At 39.9% G+C, this 19080-nt stretch overlaps 1 protein-coding gene across 1 annotated transcript; it reads right to left on the bottom strand.

Moving 5' to 3' along the window:
* Nucleotides 1–3796: 3796 nt before the first annotated feature.
* On the bottom strand, nt 3797–17698 carry PTPN1 (protein tyrosine phosphatase, non-receptor type 1). Its single transcript, XM_009893353.1, has 8 exons — nt 17605–17698; nt 15754–15854; nt 13643–13741; nt 10875–11012; nt 9009–9218; nt 8131–8292; nt 7256–7491; nt 3797–4518 (listed from the first exon to the last, which is right to left on the bottom strand). Exons 2-8 carry the CDS (start codon nt 15787–15789, stop codon nt 4311–4313), a joined length of 1089 nt encoding a protein of 362 aa, XP_009891655.1. The 5' UTR covers nt 15790–15854; nt 17605–17698; the 3' UTR covers nt 3797–4310.
* Nucleotides 17699–19080: the final 1382 nt, after the last annotated feature.

The raw sequence follows: 19080 nt of genomic DNA, 5'->3' as shown, positions 1-19080 counted from the left end.
AGGCTTGTACTGCTGAAACAGGTTCAGATCCTCTTCTGCTGTTGGTATCTACCTTGGAAGGGTGCAGCTTGCTTAGATAGTTGAAGTCTTTAGTCTGAATAGCAGGACCATGGGCTTTAGGTGATGCTGTTCCATAGCAAAGTAAAACTGAATGGGCTGCTCATCTTTACTGTAACTCTGCTTTTAACTTACAGATTTATTTAAAAGCAGGGGAAAGAAGTTCTACTTTGGTAAATCCCCTACTTCTCAGCCCACTCTTCCCCTTCACTAGAAGAGGGGCAAAGGGAAGCAGTTGGTGACTGTAAGAGACAGGGCAGCCCGGGCAACTTCTGCCTGTGCCCGAGCCAGGCTGGAACCCCCGAGGGCACAGTGCGTGAAAACCCACCACAGCTGTGTTAGTACCACTCTGTGCAACTGCTGAAAATTCTCTCTTCAAGGGCCTCTCCTCTGGTTGTAGCTCTCCTTAAAAATATAAACAAAAAGGTAAGTACTTTAATCCAAACAAGGTGGAAAGTTGATGGCTGCAGCTGCTGGAACAGCAACAGGTACGTTGCAGTATCCCTATCTAATGCAGCTTCAAGCTAAGGCACAACTGCAACTTGCATAAATGTATTTTGCTTGTGAGTTGCTACACTCTTTATATTGCACTGATTCCTGGGCCCAGATAGTTAAAATTTAACTGTGACAGACTAGAGGAGGAAGATGAATGTGTCGGTGAGAGACAGGGAATGCTCATTTCACTCACTTGTAGGTCAGAGCTCCAGTAAAAGAGTAACTAATTACAGTGACATTTAAATCGCTCTCCTCTACAAAAAAAACCCACCAAATACTATGCTAGCCCAGATTTACCGGTGATTCAAAAAAGCAGCCAGGGGCTGTAGCTCTGCAAAGACGGGAAGCAATAAGACTCTCGTGTACATTCTTTAAAAAAAGAATTTTATTGTTACAACTAAAATGAGAACTGAAAACTTGTATGGGAAATTGAAAAACTGTACAATTTTACTATAACCTGTGAGGTCTTTGCAGCCGCTTACACAAAAGACAAGATACCTGAAAATGTATTATACCAAAACATTTAGCTTTTTTGGTTTTTTATTTTTTAAAAAAAGTTTATTCTATGGCAATCTGTAAAAAAGAAAGACCTGATGAGTAAATATTTGCTTAAGGCATATAGCAGAGCAGCTCACTAACTTTCTAACAAGTTTAACATGGATATTTGTCCATTTTCCAAGAATAGGTTAACCAATACACCCACTTTGAAACGCTACTGTATATACACACCCAAACTACTACATACATATACAGGACATCAAAACAAAAATGTTTACAGTTCAGTATTGTAAGCCTTATACACACCTCACCGGGCTTGTGGGACACTCCACTGCCCGTCCCGCGGCAGTGTAGGGTCTGGGTGTGGAACAGAGGAAAGAAATGGCAAAATACATGGGCAGAAAGGGGCACGTCCAAAACTTTATCATCTGAAAAAGAGAAACTTTCTGCAAATAATTTGCAAGTGAATTACTCAGGATTCAAAGGAAGGATGCTTTGCTTTCCTCTCCTCTCAAGCCTAAAATCCAAAATATTCCCTCTTGGGAACAGTACAGAGGGGTTTTCTGTTTGGTTTTAAATGCGCCGCCACTGTATTTCTGCAGATCAAAGCACGCGACTGAGATCTTGCAAAAGAGGCTGTCCTCTCCCTCCTCCAGCGCAGCTTTGAAGGCAGCACAGCGAGTCATACCCTGAAATGACGGAGCCACTGCTTGCCTCAAGTGACCAGAGGAGAGGTGTGAATAGGGCTTACTAAACTCTCTGGAATGTCTGTACTATACTTACTCAGCTGAAATGAACCATGCTAAACAACCGGGTTACACTGAGCACGCAGAAATTCAATAGGAATTCATGCCAAGTATTAGGCGAGTACATGTTATCTGATAAACACCAAATCAGTCTATCCCTGAACGAAGATACTTTCAGCAACACCCTTTGAACCACAGCCACTTAATGATCAGTTCATGCAAATATAATTTGGGCACATCAGTAAGCAGAAATATAAGTTCTTTCACCTTTCAAGCACATGGTATTTAATCAGGACACTAGAAGACTTTACATGCATTTCAATACAAATGGGGTACGAATGGTGCCTTAGGACAATATTCTACCAGATGTCGGAGAGAAGAGTGGGGACAAAGCAATCACATACTGTATCTTAAATACACAGATGAGCCATTATATATTACCATTTTTCTATACTTACTTTTCATGTTTCCAATAATATAACTAAATATTGACCGATTACAACATTCCTCCTTTCAAGTACTGGTCTGACCAACAGTCTCACAGGTAAAGTATTGATTCCCAGTACTACCTGAGGATTTATTATTGTACTTCTGAAAAGCCCTTGATGCAAGCTTAACAAAACACAAAATAGAAATAACTCCCCCTCCCCCCCTCCCCATTCACCAACTTATTCACCGAAGGAAAAGAGCTATAACCTACAGCCAGCTTTGCAAAAATAAATATGGAGTGGAGAGAGACTTCCGAAGATACTCCACAGCGATGTTTGCACTGGGAATGGTGGTTAAGTGCTATACATCTAGAAAGCCTTTAAAAATAAAAAGAACTGCTTAATAACACTGTTGCAAATTAGCTGTCATGGGTTAGTTCCAACTGCTACAGCTTTCATAGGGAGTTTACTGCTACCCTCTGCCCCATGACACCAGCAAAGAAGTCTTTGCGATTATTGTTTAAACTATTAATAATTTGGTACTAGCGAGAGGAACAGCATTGACTAAGACCGTTTAGTGCAATGCCGGCTTCCAGTCACAGTTCTACCAATGCACCCAAATCCTTATTTACAAGCACTTTTCATCGTACGAGCCCTGGGCCTGGGAAAGCCGCCCGGGGCTGCGCGGAACAGGGCGGAACGGCACGGACCCGGCCTGGCGCAGGTACACGGCGCGCACCCCGCGGAGCCGCCCTCGGGCCAGCGACAGCCCCGGCTGCAGAGGGGCAATACTCTCCCTCTCGCACCACTGCGTCCGATAATTACTGAAGAGCGACTCTTCAAGCCAAACTAAAGCCAGTATTTTAAATCTTTGCTTTAAAAAAAGCAGAACACACAAATGCTTGCATCATACGTCCACAGACCAACATGTCTTCTGTTGAATTTGTTACATCTTAAGGAAGCTGCCACAGCATTAGTTGCTCTGGATTTATTGAAATGCTTTCCCGTTTGCCGCCTGCAATGCCTCCGAGTACGGTAGCTCTCCGGCCCTTGCGGGAAGCGTGCTGTTCCTTATGGAGCAGATGGAGAGTGAAACTGCATTTTACATTCCAAATGATGAGGTTTAAGAACTGGTCCTTCTGAATGCCAACTGCACAGCTGCAAAATGCTGGTGGATGTGTTTTGGTTGAATTTCCCTTCCTGTTTCTCTCCCTCCCCTCAACCTCTCCTAACCCAGAATATAAAAGTAAAAACAGTTTTACAAAGGATGGTGCAATGTAAATAGGCATATGTGCAAGTAGAGTGCAACAAAAGTCAATGAGGAGATACACTTACAAAAAAAAAAAAAAAAAAAAGAAAAAGAAAGAGCTTGACATGTTGGGATACCCTGAGCAAATGCAGAAGCCTGTTTCTATTAACATGTAAAACGATAAGCTCTTTAAGAACAGTTATGCCAATATTAAATATATCAATACCACAGGCACTGCCCACAACTCAGTCTTTAATGATGAAGCAAGTAAAAAAAAAAACAAAACAAAAAAACACCAACCAGAAACACCCCTCCCCCAACAGCCCCTGTTCCAAAAAGTTTACATTCTTTAGGTATGTGGGTTTCTTTTTCTTTTTTTGGGAACTCATCAATCTAAGTCATGTATTTGGTTACAACACTTGGAGAGTACAAGCAAGTTTCACTTGTGCCTAGTTTTTCTGAAACACAAAAGAAAAAGAACTGGCTTTTTAAAAAAAGGCTAAAAACAACAATGTGTTGTAATTCTATTATTTAGTTGGAAAAAAAAAAAGAAAAAAAAAAAGGAAAACAGACTATTTGGCATTTTCTCTGCTTACTCCTGAATATTTTAAGGCCCTGAGATTAGAATATTATGTTCTTGGGACCACAGGGCTAGATAAAACCCTAGTGCATCAATTCTCTCTTTAAGCCCTAACCAAAGTTCTGGCCTTTCAACCTAAGATCTACCTCCACTGAGACATGGCTCCCATGCCCCAGTTAGCTTTCCTTCAGAGAAGCTTATTACAAACCGATCAATCATTGGTGTTTTCTGCAGGGTCAACCTTGCTGGCACGTCCATCAATGAAAACACACCCTGTAACAGAGATAAGCTCCTGCCGTGAGGAAAGTGAACATGCATATATTCACTAGAAATGGCTTCCAAGTTGTCATCATGTTCTCATCATCCTCTTCTGAGTTTTCAGACTTCATCGACTCCTCTTTGTGGGGCGAGAGACGCAGATTTTCACCAACAGTTCTCCTCCGAATTTCAGTGTCTTGACTAGTGCTTAAGGACAAAGAAATAAATATTCAGCACTGGATTCTCCTTTTAGGAGAGAAGCCAAGCAGAGTCTGCGAGAGCATGGCCTCACCCTCTGACCACCACTGGCAAAGCTGGAAATCTCTTAGAATCAGGAGCTGCAGCAGATGACAAACCAAAGCCTATCACTATTACAGTTCTGCCTGTTAAATGACAGGTCTAGAACAGTGCTTGTTATCAAAAGCCACACTTGGGAGTATTTTGTGCCCTTTACAGGCTAAGCTGACTTAGTTTTAAACACCACCTACTCCCGTTGCTTATCACAAATCTGCTGTCTGTACCGAGACAAGTAGTGAACTAGCACAACTCCAACCTACAGGTTCTAAAATCATGTACCTACCCAAAAAGTAAAAAATGATGCAACTCTGGTTGCTCGTGCAGCCGTAACTTAGAAAGAGCGGCTGAATGCATTGCGATAGCTTTTAATGGTGGAACTGAAGATGTCTTCACCTTTAATACTCTCTTAACATGGTTTTGTTTCTAGATACTAGACCTCCATCCTGTTGGCAGTATATTGACACCCAAAGAGGCTCCTTAACTGAGCATGAATGTTTATATCTACGGTACAACTTCTTCCAGCTGAATTTAGAAAGCAGAGCACCACCACGCTGTGAGAAGCAGTGGGGTGGTAATCAGCAGGGAGATGCTTTGCAGGGGGATTTCCCAGACATCTGCTGACAGTATAGAAGAACTCAGGAATCTTCCATCCCAGAACAAGAGTATCTGGGCAGGAAAATAAACGTGCTTAAGAATTCTGCTTCTTCTTCCCTCACTTCTGCCAGCACAATGTCCATTTCCCACCCCTCCATTTCCTCCAGCCTGGCACTCTCCCACATCCTTAGAGAGTGCTTCTCATCTCTATTCCCTCCCCCTCCTGCCTAGCAGCTCTCACTTTCCGCACTTCTGGACTCGCTCTCCCAGCCAGGAGGACACGAGCGATGATCCACAAAGGAGGCCTGATCCTGCAGCAACAGTAGTGGTATAGCATGAGGGAGCTCAGCATCACACCCTGGCATTTCCTAGTACTCCTGAAACATCGCATACGGTAGGATTTCACTTTAGCAGGGTAAAACGCAGAGGTCTAGTCCAAGCCAGCCTCTACAATCACTGAGGATGGGCAGTTCCCGAGGATGACTCAACTCCAACCTCAGACAAGTGACTATAATAAATTAAATTAATTGAGTCTCTGAGCTCTTTAGAGCTGGACGTGTCTTATGTTCATTTAAGCTGTACTGTGTAAAGTATTTCCAGGAAATCATTTATTCACTGAGAAATCCAGATTTACACAGCTAATGAGAAGACACAAGACACCAGCTTTAAATCCACACTCATCATTAGGCGTGGAAAGCATTAGCTGCCATCTCACAACCCAGGCAAATATTGAGGAAACAGCACTATATCGTCCTGGAGGGAAGAAAGAGGGAGGTGCTGCCATTGCAACAATCCCTTCTTTTGTAGCTAAGCTTCCATTTGTGTCCATTCCCGTTTCCAAGATTTCCTTTCTTTTCAGTAAAGACATTTGGAATTTGAGCATTTCACTTCCAGAATTTGCCCTGGTGAATTAAGAAAAATCCTGATCAAAACATTGTTTCGTGTTGAGCAGGGAAACACTTCCATTTTATCTCCTTGCCTCCAGCAGAATTTGGAGGGAAAAAACAAGTTCAGCTCATGGTCTCAGCCTCTCTGCTCTGCTACGTGAAATTAGAGGACGTTTATTTTGAAGAAGGACTATTGGACACACATCTCACTAATCTCCAGTTCCCAGAGTCACACACTCCCCCACTGGTTCTGCCAAATAAAATACATCCAGCCTTCCAGCTGCATCTGTTGGAAAGGCCCTAGGAGTTCTGTGGACAACACTAAAACCTGGTATTTTATTCCAGTATTCCTATGGGAAGCTGAAGATACCTTGTTAGGAGACCATCTAGCGGGGGAACATTAAACTTTCCCTTGATAATCCTTAGTGGGCATAGGATTTTTTATTTTTTATTTAATTTTGCGGTTTTTTGTTGTTCTGTGTGGCATTCAGTGGGTTGTTCTGAATAAAACTAGTTAACCTGCAGAATGCCAGCAACACCAAGGCATGCAGACTTCAATCAGTTCCACGCCACTCCGATAAATCAGGAGTGACATCTAGCGGTTAAGCAGGCAGGAACCTTGGCTTCTCCCCTGTTCTGCCACTCGTGTACACAGCACCGCTGCACATTTATTAGTTCTTACAATTTAGGTTACAATGACAGGAAAAAAGTTCTCTTTTCATACGCCCCCTCTACTCCATTCATCAAAAGTAGCTTTGCTTGCAATTAGTTTCACATTTCTAAGTGTGGCTAAAGCTCGTCAGCCGAGTTTTCAGCTACATGACTAATACTGCCTTCAAGCAGTGAAAGAGCTCCTCTGTAACATAACAGATACTGCATGTAAATCGAGATTAAACCACCTCATTATGCTGTCACTTTTCCTTCTACTGTAGCAGGATCCCATAAGAGGCCCTAGCTGATGCGTGAAGTTAAAAGAACACAAGCATAAGACCTTCAGTAAAAAGATTTTGGGTTGGAACTGCTATTACACTAACTCGATCAAGGGCTGTTCAGGCCCTTCTCTATGAAATGCCATTTATGAGCAAACATCCCGTAACCTCTCAAAGCCATAAGCCAGCTGGACAGTCTTCTCGGGACAGTTAAAAGTGGGAAACTAAATGAATTACCTGTCTGTGATCAGTGGTACAGATGAACGAGCTCTGCCATCTGGAACCATCTCTTCCACAGTGCTGACTGAACATCCAATCTCTTCCTCTACTACTTGATGTTTAGGAAAGAATTCTGTGTGTTCATGCATCCTTCCATTGTGCATTTCTGAGGTTCGCTTTGGTGGTCTGGGAGGTGGTGGGGTATGTTCAGGTGGAGGGTCCAGGTCTTCATTGGAGAGCTCTTTCCACTGCTCCTTCAGGAAGGAAAAGCCCTTTTAAGCTTGTCTGTATTTCTTTTATGTAAGCTGCTATAACTTTTAAATCTAACATGGCAGGGGCTTTATACTCTACTTTTTCATTTATTCTTAGAATGACTGTTCATTTACATTGAAAAAAAGGGAAAAAAAAGAAAAGACACGAACTCCAAACTGAAGCTACATCCAGTGCACAGAATACATCCGCTATAAATGCGGGAAGTTTCAATCTACTTCTGGAAAATGTAAATAGCACAAAATAGAATCTGTGTTGCTAGAGTTCTGCAACTTATAGGATTTAATTATAATACTTAAATTTCTGGCATATTAGAAAATTGTTATGATCTGAAATGAAAGACAAGGCCGATGCAGTCAGTCTACATCCCAGTTACAGGGCTGAAAAGTACACAAGGCCACCTGCTATACTACAGGTACTTTTTTGAAGGTTCTTTCTGCAACACTTTAGGTCATGACAGATCATAAAGCACTGTATTTAAGAACACCCTAATATAAACATTTATTGAAGCTGCAGCAAGCATGAAAATTAAATTCTCTTTTATTCTGTTCATCCCCCATATTTGCTACAGTTCAACAGAGTTGCAGCTGACGGCGTTAGGCTGTGCGGTCAATAGTACTCACTTGCACTGAGGCATCTCCCATAATGAATTTCGCCCCTTCAATAACAGCCAAGTAGGAGAAACGGAGCTGATCTGCTGTCTGTATGAGTCCCATTCTGTACTTCCTCATTTCTAGGAGAACCTGTTTAACGTCCACAGAAGAAGGATCTTTCCGTTTGTCCATCTGGAGATAAAAATTTGAAACATGCTTTAGGGTCTGATGAGATTCAGTACAATGAGTCATTTTGTAGTATGGCCTTCAGACTACCCTCCATATTACAAAATTAATAAAAAACCGGTATCAGTAGCTATTTATATTGGGTCTTTAAAGAGACAGAGAGGGCAAAACACATTGGGCCTCCAACATGTCGTACATTTTTCCCTTTTTTGTCTTGAAAATATAATGAGGAAAAAAAAAAAAGGACATGTCAACCTAGGCCTGACTTCTGTGTATGTGTATTAGTTGCTCTCACACAGTGACAGAATAAAGCCAAGAGAACTCCAGCTTTATCTTAAAGTCAGGACAATTTCCCCCTACCTACGGGTAAAGTTGACTCTGTAAAAGGAAACACATTGGATTTAGTTTGTGTTGCTTCAGGATAGCTCATACTACTACTTAGCAGACATCTAGCGGTTTTTCTCTTAACCATGAGGGCAAAGCCTATCTTTACAAATCTCTTTAAAAACTACAGACTTTTCTTCCCCAAACTAAAAACGGCCAGTTAAGAATGAGATCTGTCTTGGAATACACTCCCAAACCAGAATATGAGTAAGATAATGGGAAATAGCATGCAACAATACTTCACAGAACATACCACAGCTCTTTGTAAGCCTACAACAAACCATTCCTCAAAATAACTCTACAGAAATAGCATATCATCTGGAATAAGTAGTTCTTACCAGTAGAAGACACGTATCAACCAAACAAAAAGTTCCCGATCTCCCGATTCCTGCACTGCAGTGCACCACAACGGGCCCATGCTCAGGGTTAAGCGAGCCAGACTCTCTCACTTTGAACAGAAAATTGAGGAATGAGGCAGGTGACTCCGGGACGCCAAAGTCAGGCCACGTAGTATAATGAAAGTGCAGAATCTCTCTCGTTTCCTGTGTCTGTAAAAACAGTATTTAGGAAGTCTTTTAGCTTGGACACACGAGACAGGAGCATTCGAAGCAGAGTTGCCTACAACAATGTTCTAATCAGCAAATACAATTCCTCGCTCATTTTCCTAGCAATAGTCACATATATTTAGACATACAGCTTTATACATTAGACATTTTTACCTTTAGGTCAATTTCAATTTGTGCCTTTGGAAACATTTTAGCTACTTCCTTTCAAAATAACTCTGACTTACATGGAATGGAAGCATGTGCCTGCTCGGCTTTGTATGCTACTCAGACTATACCGCTTCCATGACATCTTTAGAACAGCTGACAAATTCAAATGGCAAAGTTCCACCAGTCTGAGGGAGCTTTGATAGGTGCACAGCTAAGAAACTAATGACAAATAATTATCTCTTGTTGTGAAGGTCTCCATTTTGAGCAAAGGAAATTGGGTACGTAAACTTACTTATTTATAACATGGTTTAGTTTTTTCAGTACAGTTCAAATGCTTGTACCGCCACAAGATAGCCGGCACTACTGCCTTCCAATTTCTAACGGCAGAATATCAGCTGAAGATTTCTCAAAATGAGTACCTCAAGTTACAGAAGCCCTTTACACTTCCTGCAGGCAAAGCCCTTGCGCTATCACAGCTGTTCCTTTACAGGTTTGTTCCCAACCTGAAAACTTTCTCCCAAGACTACTAAACCACTGGTGCTCACATCCTCCTCGAATACTGAGCTCCAACCAAACACGTCCACAGCAGACATCACAGTTAATACACACCACAAACTACATCAACTAAATTCTTACTCAGGCATAATTTAGTGACACTCATATCTGCTGTCTCAGGTTTCCTGGCAGGATGAAGCATACAAGACGCTAACAGATGAGCAAAGGAGTAACTGTGTCTTCCGGTAGCGAGCAGTACCAGGACAGAACAGAACTCAGGCTGGCACGTCACGACATACACCCCCAGCTCAGCACCATCGAGGACCTCAAACATTATCTTCAGTGACCTGCAGTCAGCGAAAGTTAATGGTGTTCTTCCTTAGCCAGTCTCCCCAAAGGGCTTCAGATTAGCTCTCACTGCTCTAATACAGGGCAGTGTTGAAGAGGAGAGGAAGGGTGGGAAACGGGACGTATACTTATATTTTGGTATTAAGCAAAAAGAGAAAACCAAACAAACGAGTTATTTCTCCGAAAGCTAATGCCTGATCCTCACACCGAGCTCCACACAGTTCATTGCTGGACCAGGGCTAAACCAGATCCTGCTTTCTCATGAAGGACATCAATGCAAAACCTAAACATTTAAGCTAAAACCTAAAAATAAACCTTAGAACAAGACACAAAAGCACGAGAACATCTGCTAAGTGTTTTTATAAAGGGTTCTCTGAAAGGTAGTGGCAAACTAACCACCTCACTCAGTGTACAGCTGAGACATGAAAACAACTACAATTTCCCCAGATATGTTTCATAAATATTTAAGAGTTTCATTTACACAACACGGAAACTAGAAGCTGAAGAACAATCTCATGCAGAATCACCAATTCCCAAACAAAATCTGCTATAATTCATGACCATCTTTTCCAAGACCTTGCTGATGAGGAGGCGAATCGCACCGCAGAGAGACTGAAGAATCTGATCGGTACTGGTTTCTGTACTTACTGTAAGGTTTTCCAATTCTAGCTGTCGTACTGTGTAATATGATTTTATATCTTCAGATATCAATGTTAGTTTCAAGTTTGTATCTTCAAAAAACATTTCTTTCTCCTCCTTCTGTGGCCAATACTGTGCACACTTTATCTAAAAACAAATAGGAGACGTTTATATGTCACTTATGTTTGTGTAGAAGGCAAGGAAAAAGCATCCTTAAATACAACATTTTCTTATGAGACAATTTCTTCATCTCCTTTTATTATAAGGAGGACCAATTCCACTGTGAAGAATATCAGTCTTCCTTTATGTCGCAGAACCACTTCTTCACTGAATCTTTTGTATGAGTCAAATCATTTTGGCCCTGACTGAACTCATGAAAATCCCTAAGGTTTGTTTAGGCAGAGCTCTCTTTCTTCTGCATGTAAGCTGAAAGACTGTGAAGCTATGGAATCTAACCAAAATCACCAAAGCCATTATTTATTTTGGCTTGTGTCAGAACAAACAAACAAGCAAAAATCAAGTAACTGTCTAATTATAAAAGCGCGTCACAACATTCTGCCAAAATCTGAATTTTTTGTGTACTCTGCATTTTATTATCCTTATGTCAAATATTTAAAGTTCAAAAGAAGACATAGACGTTAACAAGACCAGAACACGCTGTGAAAAAATATTATGAATTCCACGAATAAGCTACATATACAGAATTACAACATTGCTAATTTGCAAGTGTAACATCAGATGAGGTTTTGGGTTACTCTGTTCACTCACCACAAAAATAAATGACCTTAAATGAGTCAACCAAATAGAAAAGTAGCACATTTTGCGGTGTGCAGGGAAAATCTAAAAGAAACTCATCAGCAAGATGAATGGGGAAGTTTGCAACCAAGTTTCTCACAGTTAAATCTAAGGATATTTTGCCTGGGAGAACTGGCCTGCTACTTCTGCCACTAAGCACTGCTCCTCAGAAATGGGACTGTGACCACCATTTGGCCATACCTAAACAGGCAGTAAGAATGGATTGTTGGACATGGCTAATGCCTCTTTTATTAAAGGGCAAATAATCCGGCTTTAAAGTTGAAGTGGAGGAATGATGAAAAAAACCCCACAGCATTCTCAAGACTAAGATGATTTCTGACAGCATTTTAATAAGTAAGAAAACTTTTTGGTATTTTATTCATAGGTAGGCTAACACTAGTTTTGCTCAGACTAATTCTAGTCCTTATTCAAAGTACATCCTCTAGTTTATCCGGCTGTAGAACACAGTTACAATTCTCCGTACTTTTTTTTTTTTTGGTAATAATTTTAAAGAGACTGCAACTGGCTTTGTATCTAATTTCTCCACCAAATGTGTCTGCAAACAATATTTTGTTGTGCGCCACTGTAGGTCCCCCACTGCTGTTTGCTGAGAGTACAAGCAGCCTGCCCTAAGGGATCACAGTAATTCTTTTTATTCAAAACTACTGGCAGTGCAGAGAACGAGTGAGAATGGCTGGAAAGGAAGAAACTATTGAAAAATATGGTTACTGCATCTCGTTTGAAGATTAAATTTCACTTGCACTACCAAAAAAGCAAAAACTCAAAAATTGAGACAGCAGTTTATTAAAACACAACTCATTGTACAAGAATTTTCCTGATTATTGGGAACTCTTTCCTGATTACGCAAAAGCATATACCACCCAGTTATCACTGGTGGATATCCAACATACCCACTATCCCTCCTCCAAAGTGTCTTTGTACTGACTGCATTGCAACATTCAACTTTAAATTGTGCATTTCTGTCAGCCTTTAAAACTGCTTTTGTCTCAAATTTGCACAACTGCCAAATCCACTTTAAGGATGGCAGCTGTGGAATTAGCATAGAGGCAGAACTCTGACCCACGGATGAAAACCATGCCCGATAGTTCCTGTCTTCTCCACCATCAGAAGGGCTGAGGCATTTCCTTCTCCAGACAGCAGCTACTCCATGTGCCAGAGGAACTTTTCTCTGTCTGAAGGTAAACTATTTAAAATAATCCCAACTATTTGTTCAACTATTGTTTCCCTTCATCTTCTGTATTGTCTAATGTAAACTTCCTAAAAGGTCTAGACAGAACTTAGTCCACTGCACTGGTCCTAGCAAGCAAAGCACTGGCTTAACACCTGGGTCCACATCACCCAAAAGATTATTGTTTAAGATAGATACCAGGAGAAGTACTTTCAATTGTGCCCCCATTCTTGTCATATCGCTAATGTATTTTGTAAAACAATGACACTGGTGGAGAGACAATATGCCTAGATGATACATTTAATAATCAGAGCTCTTACTGCACAAAGGAAACTTGGAGTCAAAGCACCTCTATAACTACTTCAAAACCATTTCATAAAGCTTATGAATGAATACTTGGTGTAAATGACCTTTGAGAGGTGCAACCTGCGTACACTGAAAAGAACAACATTCAGACACCTAAGTTTAGCAGCAGAGACCAAATATTCATTTGTGCAGAGAGTCATATTGTGTTCATGCCTTATTTCAGCAAATTCAGAAGAAATTAAGGCCTACAATTACAAATAATCATCTTCTGACTGCGCTAAGATCGGTTCACAGGGTATTCAATTCTAGGCATATTTCTTATATAAAATTACTGATGGTCGTCACCTCTCCAGTCCCTCCCCATTCTTTGGGTTAGATGTGGTTTTTTTGTTGTTTGGAGGGTTTTTGTTTGTTTTTTGTGTGTTTGGTTTTTAAAGAAAAACCATAAACATGCAATGAACACAGCTAGAACTGGGTAAATACTTACGGATCCCTTTTCCATCACTCTATTCAACATGACAACACCACGGCTTTTCTGTTCCCAAACCATCTCCCAAAAGTGACCACAAGTATTTGGCAAAGGTCCCTGCAGAGACAGAATCCCCAGAAATAAGCATTATTTTCCTGTTAATGTCAGTGCAATGTTCCCCAGTAAAAGTTACTGCACTAGGCAATAAATTTAGACAAGTAACAAGCAACTTCTCATTTCAAACTGCAAAAAAATGCTGTGATACAGTTTTAAGTTCCATTTTAACACTATGAATTTACCCATGAAAGCATGGTTAATCTTCTCCCCCATACATAACAGGAAGAGAGAAGCAGTCTCATTTGCGAGAAAAGAACTGGGAGTGAAAAAAGCGGAGAGAATTTTCTTAGGAAAGGTGCACATATAATGGGGAAATAAAACCTCACTAACTAACTAAGAACAGAATTAACATCTATGTTGAACTATTCTCTAATACATCATTGTTACTCACAATACTTGAAAATAACTAGACTGAATGGACAAACATTCAAAAGACAAACAATGCCAGACCAGTAATAAACCATATGGTTTTCTAGAATCTTCATGGATCTGTTTTGGGACTGAACAAAATGATAACTCCTTTTAAAGTCTGCTATCTACTCACAAAGCAGATTTCCTTATAACTTGTTGTTTGTACTATGTCGCTTTGCTATTTTCTACTCCAAAACCATTTCTAAACCAAAACCATTGGGCAACACAAACCAGCATCATTGTGCCTCTCATATTTGCTATCCATCACTTTGCTTAAACAAAACAGCAGGCCAGGGTCCTCAGAAAGAATGACTGGATTTAAATAAAGCCATTCAAATCCATTAAGTTTTGAATCAAAATAGATAACTAGTACCAGTTAGCTACGTGTTTGACTATTCCACTCACAGGTCTATCAGTTCAACCCTATGATTGACCTCCCCTGTTGTAAATAAGTGGAATAAGAGCAGTGTGCACAGAATCATTTTCATATTGAACACTGTACTGTCTAATTCTTCCTTAGAAGATTTATCTTTATTCTCTAGAAACAGGAAGGAAGAGCTGCCGCCTGCAAATATTAATCCCAGTCTACCTTTATCTAAAGTGTGGGAGGAAGGGGTAAAAAAAAAAAAAAAAAAAAAATAAAAAAAAAAAAAGGTCAAGATTAGAGACCAGGACAGTCTCCAGGGAACCGAACATTTAAGACAAACAAGAATTCTGGCACAGTTACTAGCTCTCAGAATAAGACAACAGGGTACCCTGGTATTTTTTAATTTGTTATATAGATAAGTGTGAAATTCACAGATTCAGTGAAAAACAGCCACTTCCCTCCTGACTCCCATTTTCCCATCACTAAAATCTGTATTCGTAGCTTCCCTCTCACATTAAAGGTAGAAGCATCAGCATTGCCCAACTTAGACCTTATGCAAGCTGTGTTATCAGGAGGTACATTATTTGTAAATACAATAACATCACTTTCAGAAGGACATTTAACAAGAAATACACGATGAAACCTACTGCTTATTTGAAACAGGTCAGGTGTAAGAATTTCCCTAATATGCTTTAGTTAACATCTGCCCCTCTCAACATATCACATAAATATCTGTTGTATTTCAAGTATGTTATTTCAAATAGGTTTTGAACATCTTGAAGTTCATACATAAAGTTCTGGAAATGTGAAGCCCTCCCATTAAGTGAGGTTCACCTCTGTTCAGTGAATTTATCAGGCAACTTAAGACTGTAGCGGTCTCCAGCCTTTGTGCTGGCCTTCCATCTACGAGAAGTGTGATTCATTTCAACCACATCTAAATGTTGCTTGTCATAAGCCAACAAGCAGATTTCTAGAAGTATGTTAGCTTCTAACCTAGATGGGTCTAAAGTCAGATATACAAAGTGGCCAAAAAGTCAGTCAGTGCTGACAGGGAGCAGGAAGAAATATGCAGCATTTCTAGAAAATTCTTCTATGAATAGATTTATATATACACACAGATGTTTATACACACTTAGGTAGCTTTACAATAAAGAAAACATAATAGGCTGAAGAAAACTTACGAAAAACAACTCCAATCACCATATGCTTTTTATTATCCACAGCCAGCAATTACCTGGGTAAGGATGTAGCTCCTTTGGGCCTCTTCCATTTTTATCAAACTAGCATTGATATAGTCATTGTCACCTTGGTTTAGCTTAATTCGACTGTGATCAACTGCAGCATAATTAGAAAACACTGGTTAATGTATATGCAACACAGCACAATCCACACACAACCTCATCAGGTGTTAGGATCAAAAAAGCTGAGTCCGCCTGAAGAATGAAAAGAGCTTAATCGCAGGTAGCGCAGAAGCGTTCGCTGATGCTTGTAACTCTGGAAACACAATATAGGTACTACAAGAACAGCACTACAGCAGAGTAGTGAACAGAAGTTGCACTCTGTCTTCCAAGAATACACTGGAAGAATGGAAGTATTTTTATCTGCAGTAATCTGCAAACCAGATCACACTGACCTATTTGTACAGTTATTGAGTTACTGTTTTTAAATAAATCTCATTGCACAACTGCTTATCTTTTGCAGCTTAAACATTCAAACCCAGCTTGTTCAAGGTTGTTAAAGGTTTGCCTAAACACACATTGGACAAACAGAACAGAGACTTCTTATTGTTCTGATAGACGTTTAGCTACTGTTCCCAACCCAATCATACCTTGATGTACAGAAAAATTATCAAAATTCAAGAATAACAGCAAATGTAATTTAATTGCTCTTTTGTTAGTCTCAGCTTGCTCCACTTAGGATTAAAAAAAACCAAACCACTAACAAAAAACTGCATACAAGAGTTCCCACATTTTGCAAAAAAGCGAAACAGATTGGAAGCAGTATCATCTGAAGGCAAAAAGGAACCATTCGTTACTCACAACCCCAAATATTAGAGCTGTTCAGTAAAGCAGCCTATGTGCAACACTGTTGTTCCTAGTCAATTGCCCCAAAGACTTCAGTAACTTTTAACCACTAAGTATAAAAGTTTTCTGATAGTCAATAATACTCGTCTTTGAACAGAAGATAGACATTTTCCCAGTGACAAGAGCCTACAGAGGCTTTGCATTTAAAACAGGCAGCAGTACTGCACCCTTCGAGAGGGAAAGAAGTCCCAGAACAGGTATTGTCATTTAGTTCAGAGAGGGCAGTCTAGTGAACCAGCTGTGGATTTTCCCTAGCGTCTGACACATCAAGTGTTATTTACCAACCATTTGCCTAGTCCTGTACTTCTCTGCACATCCCAGAAGCACAGCAAGTTGGGCACAAGCCAGTCTGAACATCACTGTCTTTGTTCATGGGATTGTGGTAGGAAAGGCAGGCTGCAACGCCAAACTGAGCTGTGCCTCGTACAGAGGACACATGCTCAAAGATGCACTTCCCACCAGAATTCACCAGTATATGTAACGATAAGAATTTCAGAAACACAGGCCTCACACTAGTATTACCACCTTTGCAAACATCCCCTTTTCTCCATTCTAATTAGCTTATTAGCTTTGATTTATTTCTGGTAGTCATATATTTTATGTAAGACTTCTCCATCTCCCAATAGGGGCAGTTATGCTATACTGACTAGAAGGATGCTCCAGTAAGTATACTGCAACAGAAAGGATACTTGCAATTTTATTAATGCTACTTGAGCCACCACGCTTCTCTAGCATAAGAATTCAAAGGTGAAGCAAGTTCCTTTCTTCAGATTTCTGCCGACAAATACAGAATATACTGTCCGCTGCTCTAGTATAATCCTATGGATGTAATGGCATCCTGTGACATCTTTCTCATTAATAAATTAATTAACAAAAATAATTGTCTTGTATGCCTATCCATCTAACAGAAATCTTGTTCTTACAAAGAATATTTAGTTTTTAGAAGTCGTCATTAGAAGTCAACAGTCTATTACAAACAATGGAAAAGAAAGTGTACTTACAGGGGCTGACATCTCTGTACCTATTTCTATTTTTGTTTCTGGGATGTTTGGCCACTTTACATGGAAAATCACTGGCTTCGTGCCTGATGTCCTGAAACAACAACAAAAAAAATAAAGTCTTAGATATGAATCCAACTAATATCATCATACCATTAGCTATTTTAAGACAAACACCCATTTAACTTCACATCTTCACGTGTGGGAGTTCTGGGCAGAAAGCACTTCGGGCTTTAACTTAGGAATTGAGTTTAAATTTATCAGATTTTAACACTAACATTACTTGTGTGATAAATATTATTAGCTTGCGTAATAAAGTAGCAGAACATCTACCAGACATTATGTCTTTACACTCCTGATGGAGCAGGGTCTCTGCCCCAAAGCACTTCCATATAAACTGCTTTAAGCAATTGTTTCCACTATCAGTGAAACTACCAATTGTACTTCTAACTCAGCTGCAATTAGAAAACCTTCATCATAATAGAAAAAACCCCTTGTCTACCCCCCTCGGCATCAAACACACACATGGAGCGGTGACTTGTTTAACACCACTTTATCTTTATCTTATCAGCAAGATGTCACAAAGCTGCAAATGGCAAAAGTTATTGGTATCCAATTCACACACTCATAATCTCAAGCATATAATTAGGGTTTCTTTCAGTTTTTTTCAGATGCATATAATAGCTCAGCTATCTGAGACAATTTCCAAAGTTAGAATAAAAAGAATACTGCAGCCCTTGGACATCAGTCCCAATTTGTAGAAACAAAACTTCACATTGTAAATACATACTGCGCAAATATGCAATTCTTAAAAACTATAGTACTAGGAACTTCAGGGTGAAGCTGTTAGATTTAACTGAAATTAATGAAAACTGAAGAAATGGGTTTACTGTAGAACTGATATTTCAATAGCATAATTAAGCTTAAGAAATACTGACAGACATGGAGCACATCCGTGAAATGAACAAATGAACCTAGCCCAGACACCACTACAAAAATCATCATTAAAAACAAATTATTGAGTTAAATTTATCCCCTTTAATTGGACAAAATTGATTTTGTTAAATACCGTCAACCAAATGAAGCAGTCTTTAATATTAATTATCTGTCCAGATACAGATATATTCGAGCATGGTGTTGATCAACATGCAGTGTGACCAGAGAACAGGTTTCTGTGCACACAGTGCATTTGGAGGGCTGCTTGTGACATTCTGATCACTTGCATAGAAAGGCTGGGCACTCTATTAATAGTTTCAAATTAGCTCAGGCTCTGGTTCAAATTGTGGTAGTTTTCCAACATAAGAGCAGGAGAATTTTATACCAGCTCAAAAATCTAATCCCTAAAATGCAGGCCAAACTGAACTGTTTTTCTGTTCTTCTCAGTTTTGCATAATGAATCACGTACAATACTGAAGATTATTTTTTTTTTTTTAAGTGGGCTATCTGCTGCAGCTTATTATTTGTTAATCTTCTTCTACC

Source organism: Charadrius vociferus, unplaced genomic scaffold (genome assembly GCF_000708025.1).
Source record: "Charadrius vociferus isolate BGI_N301 unplaced genomic scaffold, ASM70802v2 scaffold259, whole genome shotgun sequence".
Lineage (NCBI taxonomy): Eukaryota > Metazoa > Chordata > Aves > Charadriiformes > Charadriidae > Charadrius > Charadrius vociferus.
Note: the sequence above shows the minus strand (reverse complement) of the source record. Positions and strands in the feature narration are given on the sequence as shown.